Genomic DNA, 12,615 nt, shown 5'->3' with positions numbered 1-12,615 from the left:
CCGCAGGCTGAGGCATTAGCAGTGGCCTTTGGGGAAATCCAGAGACTCCTCAATCAAACATGACATTTGGGCTGAACACATGCAATATGAATGTTTGAAGTGAAGATGAAGAGGGGAGAAGTGGGAGAAATAACAGCTTGTGAACAGACAGCAGCAAAGTGCCTCTGAGTCAAATGTTCAGGTGACAGGTGAACTTCAGCATCTGGTTTTATGTGTCATCCACTGGTCCAACAAATCAAGTGTAGGAAAAAAGCAATGTGTTTCATGTATCACAGTGAGTTCTGCAAAGGTTTTGTCATTCTTTGGCAGTCACATATATCTCAGCTGAAGCGTACCACATTTGAGTATTGAAAAAGAGTAATTAATATAAATCCAATGCATTATTAAACAAAATACTTTAACTACACCTGTACTTGGTGCAAATTTGTTTGTTAAAGGTACTAATATGTGAATGTAGGAAAAAGGATGAAGATTATTCGGTTAAACAATAATTATTAATACTGATTTGTCAAAAAACGTATAATAGCATAAATGCAAAATTATAATGGGTATATGGCCGGTACTGAAAAATGAATAAAATTATCTCAAAAAGACATAGAAACGTCTGGAATAATCTCCTCGACAAGATATATTTCTTCTCTTTTGTGATTCATTTTATGTTGCACTTGTGCTGGACATTTAGAAACACATTGGTGCACTGTTTAAATAACATCTGATTATCGTCTTATCGAAATAATGCAACATATTTGAGGTACTAATTTTGGTCTAACACCCCTAATTCAATCACAATTGTAAGAACCAAAAACGAATAGTTCAGAGTATTTTAGAGGAACGATAGTAACAATCATGTAAATTCCAATTCAATCTACAGTAAACCACAGTTGAATGATCTTTTCATCATTTAGAAAGTTTGATTTCAGGTATTTCACGATATTTCAAGGATTAGATTGTTGTTTAATTATGGTGTCAATATACGTGAAAAGTGATGTTTCTTCTCACAATAATCGTATTGTAACCACCTCCTAAAGTGCTAAAGTAGGTGAAAACGTTACAGAAATTGGTGATATTTGTGAAAATCTGTTGGTACGACTGCATTATCCTTGGTATCTTTCCTGTTTCGTAGCATCTCACTTTAACATGACTTGGACACAGATGTGACAGTTGGATTTGGCGCACCTGTGCTGGCCGCAGATGTCTGCTCCTCTTGTGGACTGGCCTCAGCTTTGACCTGGTCTTTCTGGTTCTCGGCTGCCATCCTCTCCGCGTGCCTCTGTCGGGCCAGCTCCCTGCGCTGGGCGATCTCCTCCTGGGTCAGCGGCCTGGACACATGCACACGGGTCAGAAATGACAGATGTTTTTGGAGGTTACACATGCACAAGGTTCAGAGCAGAGCAGAGGGTGGAAATGTGGAGTGTGAACTGTTTGGACAGTTGTGAAAACACATAAATGCACTAAAATAAAAATGTCAATATTTTTTGGGCCCAGAACAGTTTCATACCATTGTATCATTGTAATGTATATATTTTGTACTTAAGCCAGTTTAGGCTATTTTTGTGCTGTTATTATTATTCATTGTTTTATTTAGCGCCAATCCGCCAAAACTAGCTACCAACCTATTGCTCCTGAGTGGCAATAAAACTTCTAATTCAGATATACATATTTTTTATTAAAGGTGTGATTTGGTCATTTTAGGCGGAGTATCGCAGAATCTTTTCAACTCAAAAACGGGTGTGGCGACTCAAAAAGGTTGACAGACACTGGTCTAACTAATCTGATCTCTTTAGCGGGAGAGGAAATGCATGCAGACACGGGAAGAACATGCAAACTCCACACAAAATACTCTTTTGGAGAGTGCAAACCAGCCAAAAAACAGATCCAAGAGTGGATCTAAAGGCAACAAGATCTGACTTGCAACTGGGCAAACTGGAACAGCCATAAAAGCAATACTACTGTATCTCCATGGAGACAAAAGGTGGAATTAAGAGGGGAACTGGTAAAACTTTAGAATAAGGCATTGATACAAAGCATTTATACTGTAAATGTTTGTTATTAACTAGGGTAAGGTGTTTAGGTGGATCATGTGTTTAACATTAATTACCGATAGTGAACAAAAATGAAATGATCATGAACTATTGCTACAAAGCATTTGTATTAATAAATAATCAATTGACAAAAATGAACTAATCATTAACATTAACTAGCCCTAATCCTAACCATAGTAAATGATTGAATAACTATTAAATGAATAGTTTGTTTGTCAATGATTAATACTATTTATAAATGTTTAGTATTTATGTCTTATTCTAAAATGACACAGGGAAAAGTATTGGTGTCCAAAAAGATAGATGCAGGAATGAAAGAATATGTATGTTTTTGTTTGTTCAGTTTTTCTCATTTCATTTAAACATCTCCTAGTTTATCACAGTAGCCTGAAGTCTGAGTACTATGAGACGTGCCAGGACAATGGTGTTAATCAGCCATTTGCCTCTAGTCTCTTGGCCCTAAATGCATTTTCAGTCCGGTTTGAGAGCTGAAAACCATTCCCCCCACATTCGTTTGGCCGTAACTCGACCCAAGTGTTTCGAGTGGGCTGCGTGCCATCTTCAAAAGGGCCACTGTGTCTATAGCAACACAGCTGTACACAATGAACCAACTGACAAGTTCACCCCCCATCACCAAAACCACTTAAAACAACCCATAATTTCACCCTCGACAACAGCATCAGCAGCCGGTCGACTCGGGCTAATTGCACCTCCATTTGTGCAAAAATTGGTAAGAAATAGGTAAATGTGGTGGGATGAGGAGTGCCCACGAAAGCCACATTAAAGCAAAGATGTCATAAGACGTGGTTCTGAGCAGAGGAACAAATGTTTGAAGCCTCAAGCTGCCGGAGTCGACCGCCGAGGAAAAGTATGTCACCGCCGCATGAGCAAACAAAGGCATGGCGGGCAGATGTTTAATTAAAAGGGGGGATTTCCCGTTATTCTTCTGAAGCCATTTCCCACAACATTTTGAAAGACAAACGAGAACGAGCCAATAGCCGTAGAGCGTAATCAGTTTACCACGCAGATTAGAACGGTTTTCGCTGGAGCTCCCTCACTTTTGGCAATTTCATCTTGGTCGATTTGTGGTCAGACTGTCTAAATACTGCAATAATTTGTGTCTGTGATTAGTTGAATTGGCGTTTGCTTCATCGCTTTGTTTGAGATCACGTAGAAATCCAGAGAAAAGTACTTAATATAGAATAACACGGCCAAACTTTAACAACGTGGGATTAATAACTAATAATCACTTTCTTACACATTTAAACACCTCGGTTGCTTGTTCTTAATGTATTATCTTTATGATATGAAGTAAACAGTTTAAATAGGTAAGGGTGAATAAATAAAAAAAAGTGTCAAAAGACAAAATGAAAAATTGTAGCTTCAGCGGTTCAAAGCAAATATAAAGCAGTTTTTGTTCAACATTGCTAACAACATAAATAACTGATAAAGCCCGGTGCACACTAAGATTTTAAAGAGTGTTTATTTGTCTATTTTAAAATGCCCACAGAGGTGACGAGACTGGTTCACACTTTAAACTCGTATGATCGTGAAGACTAGGGCCAAAAGTTGTGTGCTAACAACAATAGCGCACCTAGCGACAGCCGTTTCCTGTCTAGAGTAAAGCGACTTTCTTTGCCACGACAAAGCGTTCGAAATGATCAGAGAACTGCACGTCTAGCTGCAAGACAACCTGTGTTATTATTATTTCGTTAGAAACTTGGATAAGAAAAATATTTAACACAGGAAGCAGCGTTTGTTCTGTTTTTTTTTTTTTTTTTATCTACAGCAGCTTCACCGATTCTCACCCTTTTTCCAACTTTTAAAAGAATGATGGATTAATGCTGATGTTTTGCAGACTGGTTGTCATGAATTTGCAGAGAAATGTATGCGAATGCTACAGTTTAATTTTATAGCTTGAGGTGCAAGAGGTGAGTAACAAAGTGGTTTTCACGCTGCAATTTCTCGTGTTTATTTCGTGTGTCCATCCGCTCGTCTTTATAGGCTGTTGTGCTGATGTTTTATGCTATGACACGCCAGAGCGGATCAGAGTCGCGCTGACAAACACCACACATGGACAGCAGCGGCTTAAAACGTGTTCGCAATGATCCAAAGTCGGGTCACACCTCCCCGAAGTCAAGAAAAAGCACACAAAAAAGCCTAAATCTGGCAGTTTATCAAGTTGTGTGTTCCAGGCAATGTATGGAACTAAAAATATCCAACCCAATTTCATATTTAACTTGTTTTCCATGGCTTTGGGAACTGGATCTTTTGCCTTTAACAACTTCTTCCAGGATGTGACGACTAATACTTAATATTTCAAATCCTGCTGAAACATCTAAAACTGCGTTCGTTTTAAACCTTGTGGCGCTCGCCTTGGCAGTCGTTGAGGTCAGATGATTGGAATAATGCGATTGCAAGGGATGGTTTGTGCCCCGTCCCGCTGCGGTTATGAAGTAATGGCTTACAAATTCTGGTGCAGGACGGTGGCAACCACAAATGGAGCACAAAAAGACGAGGAATAAAAAGTGCACTGGAAAATTCAACATTGTCTTGATATTAAAGTTCACAAGCAACACTACGGAGATCTCTAAGGACTGCAGTTTTTTGTGTGTTTTTCTTTTTCCATTTCCTGGTGAAAAAGCGCACCAATGACAGAGTAATTATGGTTTTTGACATTTAAGTGAAGCCCACGTGCAGAGGAAAGTATGTTACAGGACAAAGGCAGCTGTGTAGCGTCTATAATAATACTGTTCAATGTAGAGAAATGTCATTGTGAATCCATGTGCGTGTTAGCGCCGATCCTAAATCTTAGTCGATCGAGATGGGTCTTATCAAGGCATTAAGGGCACATGGAGTATATTTCACTCTCCTCTGCATTTGACCCATGCTTTAATGCTGCGAGAATAAACTGTCAGGAGCAAGACCAATCTCCAAATGTTGAGATAGATTTAGTCAGAACTACTAATCAGAAGGGTTAGCAAACTACTGTGCGTTTTATTACAATCCAACTCATATTCACTGAGAAATTAGTCTAATTAGTTTGCGGCGCACCCGGGGACCACTTTGCTGTGAGACCCCCGGTTCAAAAGACAATACCTCATGTTACAACGTGGTCACCTACGGCTTATTGAAAGGTGGGGCCCGAATATGTACAATTTCTTGTTTCTTTGTCAATTTCGTTGGGACGGCTTTTATTAGGGCTCTATAGCCCGAAATGTATGGTAGACTACTCAGAGGATAACGGGGGTTGTCAAAAAATAAATACAAAAATAAAAAGGACAATAGATCTATATCAGAACTACTATAAGACCAAGGCTATGTTCACACTGCAAGTCAATTCCGATTGTTTTGCCCATATGTGACCTGCATCCATTTTATTCAAGACAGTGTGAACAGCACACGTCTGATTTATTCATATCCAACCCAGGCCACCTCTTGTCTGTGGAAATAAATCCAAAATGTATCCGTACTTTGGGAATGCGACTGCAGTCTGAACGCAACATTTCCGGGATAAACATGACAATTCTGAGTCAAAGTGGAGAGAAATGGCAGCAAAAAACTGTCAGTGGAAGAAGGAAGAAGTTTGTGAACTAATCAATATATAGGGTGACAAATCACAGTTCACAGGTTCATACAGTAATCAGGCAGTATTTGAGGAGATTGTGAAGGAGTTGGCCGATTGCAGCTAGGAGCCAGTGAAAAAAAACAAAAAACGTTGTGCCAGATATCGTGCCCTTTTTACTTCTGTGTTCTTTTGTGCACATGCAGATCACATCGACATTCACACCAGTCACAAACGGCAATCGCATTCTTTTATAATGTGAAAAACCACATTTTAAACAAAAAGTGAACGTAGCCCAAATGTAACTGATGGCAATATTAAAAAATATATATATTATTTTATATTGAAAATGACATTATTTTATCTTGCAGCATCAAAATCTGACTTTTGAGCCTTTTCCTTAGCATCAAGACTTTTTTTGTACTAGATACAAAAGAAACTCACTCAGACGTGAAGAGAAAAAGCTAATTCCACAAAAACGGCCCCAACGGAAACAAGAGTGATAGCAAGTTGGTACCTTGAAATAGTTTCTGGTGAGTAGGTATTTTTTACAAATATAACTTGGGTAGTGCAATTTACTTGGTTGGAAATTGGGGCCGCACAAAAAGTAACTTTACCTCAGCCCCGGTTCAGCCCCGGTTCAGCCCCGGTTCAGCCCCGGTTCAGCCCCGGTTCAGCCCCGGTTCAGCCCCGGTTCAGCCCCGGTTCAGCCCCGGTTCAGCCCCGGTTCAGCCATGGTTCAGCCCCGGTTTAGCCCTGGTTTAGCCCCGGTTTAGCCCTGTGCTATGTATACAATCCCCTAAAACATATTTCACTCATATTCCAACTTTTAAGCTGTCGGCGCAGGGTTATGTCCAAGTCACCTCATAAAATGTTATGAGTCGATCAAAATCAAACGCACGGCCTTGAAAACAGACTGTGGTTTTCAAGGAGGAATAAAAAAGCAATTCAAAAAAGCTGGCTCTGAACCATTTTATTACAATGTGTTTAAAACATCAAGTATATATAATTTACTATAGATATATATATATATATATATATATATATATATATATATATATTTTTTTTTTTTTTTTTTTCGACAGATGTATTGCCCTCAACTTCTGCTTAATAGCTTTGTTTTGCTAAAAAGGTAAAAAGCAGAATTTAAAATGAAAGACTTATCAATTAGTGAGGTAGGTACTGCATATAGAAAATGTAAAGGTGCACTATGTAACTTTTCTCAGAAGAGGTACTATTGCTTTGCCTGGAAGGTCCTACATTGAGGTAAGTCATCTGGACAGTGTTTTTGAAATCAAGTTCTGAGAGCCATCCTTTTTCCATCTGAAAGCATTGGCCTGCCCTAAAGGAGGAGTTCTAACCTGATAATCCTCTGCTTTTATTTACCTGCTTGCCACGAGTCATTGTAACCTGTTCCTCTATGAAGCCTCTCTCTCAAACCACTTTGCCTGAAGCCCAAGTATCGGATCGTTATAATCTATTGTTCCCCGTTTCTCCCTCACTGCAGTTAACAACCCGATTAGCATTCGACTAGTTCAATTTCTCACTTGACCATGGTTTGAGCAGTCCGTTGTACCAGAAGGTAGTTTGTATTTTCGTCCACCATTTCTGTCTTTCTTTAAACAAAATTACCTCCTTCACACCTCTTTGGAACCATCCCTTCTTCCTGCTTAAAATCCGTACCTCACAGTCTTAAAATGGCTATGGTTTGTGGCTTTAAGGTGATAAATTTTACAGTGTTTTGCAGGGTGGACCTTAAAAAACATGCTTTCTTACTGTGTGCAGATTTGCCTCTACAGAGATCTGACCTGTAACTTGGCCTGGTAGCATTGTCTCTAGTCATGGGTCAGAAGTGACGTGACACAGTCTTTGCCACTGCGATCGTGAGGACGGGAGAACAACTCTCAAAAGAAAGGATTATTCTTCCATAACATTCCCAAAGACACCGTTTGTCACCATCAGGAGGAGCAGAAATCACTCCGGTCTGTGCAGTAAGTACTTTGTTTCAGGTAGTTAGCACATTAATCTTCCACGTTAACTGTGTGGCTAAGCTAATAAATGTTATTCGAAACCCCAAACTTCTGTCTTGAAGAAGTATTACCCGTTTTCAGTAATAGAGCAATTTGTTTTACATAGTATCATCACTTTGATCAACAGCTAAGATAGGCTAAAACATGCAGTGATGTCCTAAAAACAGAAATAAGTCACGTGACTGAAACCCAAGAATAGAGAAAGATAAGTTTAAGGCCATAGTGTGGAACATTCTAGACAAAGTATTGACATTTCCATTTCCAGCAGGTGGCGGACCCTCCTCCAGAACAGCTACAAAGTGCACCTTTAATTTGGTTTGATCGTTATTCCCTACGCCGCCAATGAATAATCGACTAATCCGGACTAGTCGTTTGGTTGATAATGTATTAAAAAAGCCTAATTTGACTGGTGAACTACTAACATAATCAGCCCTTGTTTATTACAGGTACAGTGTAAAAGATGGTGGGTCCCAAAGTGCTCTGGAGTTGGGTCATTGGTATAAAACCCCGGCCCGGCGACTGCCACAGAAATGTCAGCGCTGAGTACACAACGCAGCGAGGCGGCGGCAGGTAACAGGCCGGGCTCTGCTCATTAGCACACATTTTTTGGACAGCCGCTGCTCCTGGCTTCCCACCGCTGCCACTGACCTTATCTCGCTTCTAATACGCTGGGGCGGGGGGGCTTTCTTCCCTGCCCTGTTTCGTACACAGTTGCTCTGCTGGTACTCGTCTCCGCGCCGGCCTAGTTCTGACAGCCTGTCTATACCCAACACGAGCTTTGCAATTAGGCTACAGCGCTGTGATAGGGAGGAGAGGAGACTATAACCAGCCACGGGGGCTTGGGGCGGGATAAAAGAAAATCACCCTTCACTGTATGTGTCGAGAGGAGAGAGGATTGTCCTGTCAGCTGGAGGTGGAAACTCTAGGCTGGAACTGGGAAACTGCACCGACTTGTGGTGGAGTAGGACTATAAACAAGTGAACGCCTACACAAACACCAAGGTCTATTCACCTCATTAATTTGAGAATGGGAAATAAATGGTTTTCTGCTTCTTCATCCTCTTGTTCTTATTTTGTTCATTCAGAAATGTAAATTAGTAATTAAAATGAGTCATGGTTAATATGTTTGCGTAACACCATTTAGCTATTATATCTACTTGATTGGCCTCATGGTTCGTCACCACAACGTATAAGATGCAAGTTAAGGTGAAGATCGCATTACAATTCATTACATATTTGATATTGAAAACTAAATGAAAATTCGGTCTCCAGAAGCGGAGCCCGTTTGGATCATCACTGGTCCACATGCTCCACGGATCGGAACGTTAGAGAAATGGCAAAGATCCGACTCATGTCTCGGTCCAGTTCTTCATCCAATATTTTTGCAAGTAATTTATCGAGAACCACAATATTTGTAATGCAACTGTTGTGTGTTGTAAAACGTACTGTACATTTGAACATTACCACTCGCACTGCATCGTCTTCCATGGGTGATGGAATTAGGATTATGAATGTTTTTACTGAGACTTTGAAAAACAAGTCAGGAAATAAATAAGTTTTGATCTGGCTGTACAGTTTTTTTTTTTTAAACAGCAATCACTTGCATACTTCCAAAACTCCAATTATTACAAGTACATGGGGGGCGAGTTGAGGAAAAGCTACAGTAATGAGGTTCCTATACATAAAAATACACTGTAGCTTTACACTTAAAAGTTTAAGATGTGCTTTTCACTGCCACTAGGACAACATTTTCAAAGATATAGCCTTTTTAAAAAAAAAATTATTATGTTTATATTAATGAAGAAGAAAAAACACAGAACAAGACCAGGAAGTGAAAAGACAAAAGTTTTAGCATATCTCCCTGTGTCTATGTCAAAGCTCAAAGCAGTACATTACTTTGCAGTACAGTACATTTTCCCAATAAAGTATTTGCAACTACAATGACTAACTCGGCCTTAAAAGACTCCAAGCATCATTTTTACAAGTCTTCACTTCAAGGACGCCGGAACGTTAACTCTCTAATGATGTTTTGTTTCATTGTGGGGTTTAGTAGTATATGAGTTCTTATATTTGGCCTTCTGTGAATACAGCATTTGGCCGTCTGTAACTATTTTATCAGCTCTTGTCATGGGAAATAGACTTGATATAAGAACAACAAAAAAGTGTAATTTCTAAACACAAAATAACACCTCAAAATCTACACTTGGATAAAAACAGATCCGAAAATGAGCGTAAACACTGTATAATTTGAGTCAAAAATTAAAACTGGAGAAATTGCAATTTGGGTGTTTCTTGAACAGACAGGTCACCACAATAATACAGCAACTACTGTTACTCAACTAATGACTACTATTCAACTAATGTGCTGAAAATGTAATTACGTTCAATTAAAATGTGATTTTGACCATGATTACTGGACTGGACTCATAACACAGACGCACTGTACAGGAAGAGCCAGAGTCGGCTCTACCTCCTGAGGAGACTCAGGTCTTATGGAGTGACAGGGCCACTCCTGAAGACCTTCTACGACTCTGTGGTGGCATCGGCCCTCCTGTATGGTGTGGCCTGCTGGAGCAGCAGCATCACAGAGAGGGAGAGGAAGAGGCTGGACAGAGTCATCAAGAAGTCCAGCTCCGTCCTGGGCTGTGCTCTGGACTCGGTGCAGGAGGTGGGGGACAGGAGGGTCCTGGCTAGATTCACATCTATGCTGGACCATGAGTGTCACCCCCTGCAGGACACTCTCTCCGCTCTGGAGAGCAGCTTCAGTGAGAGACTGATCCATCCTCGATGTGTGAAGGAAAGGTTCCGTAGGTCTTTCCTTCCTGCTGCTGTCAGACTTTATAACAAAAACTGTTAGTACTGAACACTCGCAATACTGACCTAACCTAATACTGATGTGCAACTCTGTCATATGTGCAATTGCTGTTGGAATTCATGTGCAATTCATGTGAAATTCATGTGCAATCTATGTGCTGTCGTGACACATATTCATGTGCAATTACTGTCGTGATCACATGCAATGGTATTTATGTATTTATTTATTTATTTGTCTATGGGAGTTTTTATTTATTTATAGGAGATCTTCTACTGAAAGTGTTTTTCAGACTTCCTATAAGTGATCTGTTCTTCTGTATCTACCTCTGTATCTACCTGCGTTGCACCAATGAAATTTCCCCATGTGGGACAATAAAGGAATATCTTATCTTATCTTATTATGGTACCGAAATAGGTGTCAAGACTTTTCTTTAGTATCAAATTGAACACTACGGTATTATAAAACTCTTATTTTGGCCCCTGCCCTTCATCTGAAATGTTTTATAGAAGATTCTAAAACACAAACAATCTTCTTTCACATTGACATTATTGGGTATTGTTAGTAGAACTTTAAGGCTAACAATGCATTAAATAAAAAAATGTAATAGGGCTGAACAAAAATGTGGAAAAAGTGAATACATTCCGGATGCACTTAAAAGACCCGGAATGTAACTTTACGAGCGAGTCTGACTTTTCGACTCATCTCAAGGAGGAGCTAACCTTGTCCGTGAGCTTCACAAAAACCCTGCAGATACAAAGAGAAGAGACGGTATCCCTGGATTAATGGAGCGGTGCGGGAGGAGTGCTTGGCTATGATTGAACGCACTCTGGTCCTACAGCGAGACACGGGGATGGTCCCAGGCCACATCAACCCCATCCATCAGGCGGTGGAGCTGGGGGAGGGCCTTCACTTTACCCTGGGCTTACCTCTGGGGGAAGTTTGTGCATTCGACATGGGCAATTCAGAGGCACTATTTTGTCTAACTAGGGGTGGGCAATATAGACACAGTTTTAACAGTGCATCAGGATTGCCTAAAACTGTGTCTGCAAATGTTTTAGTTGATGTTGAAGTATTGTGCAAGACGCTGGAGAGGAGCGGCTGATCCCATTAGCACAGCATTAGCATTAGAATTAGCATTAGCAAGATCAATGCTTTATGGGTCTTGGGACGAAACTATGGTCTAATGGGTGCGCTCACATTTGCATATAGATTCCATAAAAAAATCTATTAAATTGGGGCTAAATACATAACAAATCCTTAACAAGACCAGGACTAAACCAAGACTAAAACAGGACCAAACCAAGTCTACATCTAAACTAAACTGGGCTCAAACCAGGGCCCTACAAGGAAAGAGAAGTATGTGACCGCAAATGACCCAATGCAAGTACCCAAAGTTCAGCCCAGAAATACTTTAATCAACTTTCTTTAATTTCTGGATATTGTTTGATTGAAAGCACTTGTGACTCACCGTCCCATCCATCAGCCCGCATTGCTGGGAAGGAGTTACCCCGGGCTCACCTCTGGAGCAGGAGGACGGGACGGGGAACAGCTGCAGCCCACTCGGGGAGCCGGAGTAATTGGATTTGAAGGCCCAGCGATCACACAGAAAGTAATAGTGAGATCAGACGGTGGGATAAAAATAGTCTTGTCCTCAACCTTAATGGAAACAGCTTCAGTGAGCGATACTGAGGAGGGCTTTGTCTCCGAGAGAACAGATTAGGACATGTCCAAATATTGGGAAAGTTTCTCAAAACACCGACCGGCCAAATTGAAAGTTTAACCTTCGCTGGAGTTAAGATCTAAGTTGAATCAATAGAAAAAGAAGATATCTATATTTTTATGAGTTCTATGGGTTGTTTATGAGAAATCAATGTTTAATGTTACATCGAGAAATAGTGAAAACTCGGAGCGCTGGCCTAAGGTGAACTGTGTAAATTGTCAGCTAAGAAAGGTTTTAAGAAAAAAGCAACGAAAAACGCCTCAATTTACAACACACAGGATTTGAATATCTGAAAAATCAGACGAATGGAACCATGTTTGTGGTGTTGCTGCCAGAATGAAAAGGATTACATGCCATCCACACGTCCTTAAATGTGTGATGGACACAAAGGCAGAGCAGGATGACCCGCAGTCAGGTATATTCGATAAGTCAGTCCTGTTTATT

At 40.4% G+C, this 12,615-nt stretch overlaps 1 protein-coding gene and 1 long non-coding RNA gene across 2 annotated transcripts in view; both read right to left on the bottom strand.

The window, feature by feature from the left end:
* The window catches only part of LOC140381380 (uncharacterized), a 355,558-nt gene that overhangs the window by 283,974 nt on the left and 58,969 nt on the right, over positions 1-12,615 (bottom strand). The window lies entirely within an intron of this gene.
* The window catches only part of efl1 (elongation factor like GTPase 1), a 148,970-nt gene that overhangs the window by 112,609 nt on the left and 23,746 nt on the right, over positions 1-12,615 (bottom strand). Inside the window, exon 12 of the mRNA XM_072465005.1 lies at positions 1,177-1,319. Within this exon, the coding sequence (XP_072321106.1) occupies positions 1,177-1,319 (143 nt within the window). The remainder of the gene's footprint in view (positions 1-1,176; positions 1,320-12,615) is intronic.

Source organism: Eucyclogobius newberryi, unplaced genomic scaffold (genome assembly GCF_026437365.1).
Source record: "Eucyclogobius newberryi isolate DKJ021-1_F unplaced genomic scaffold, fEucNew1.0.hap1 SCAF_5, whole genome shotgun sequence".
NCBI classification, from domain to species: domain Eukaryota; kingdom Metazoa; phylum Chordata; class Actinopteri; order Gobiiformes; family Gobiidae; genus Eucyclogobius; species Eucyclogobius newberryi.
Note: the sequence above shows the minus strand (reverse complement) of the source record. Positions and strands in the feature narration are given on the sequence as shown.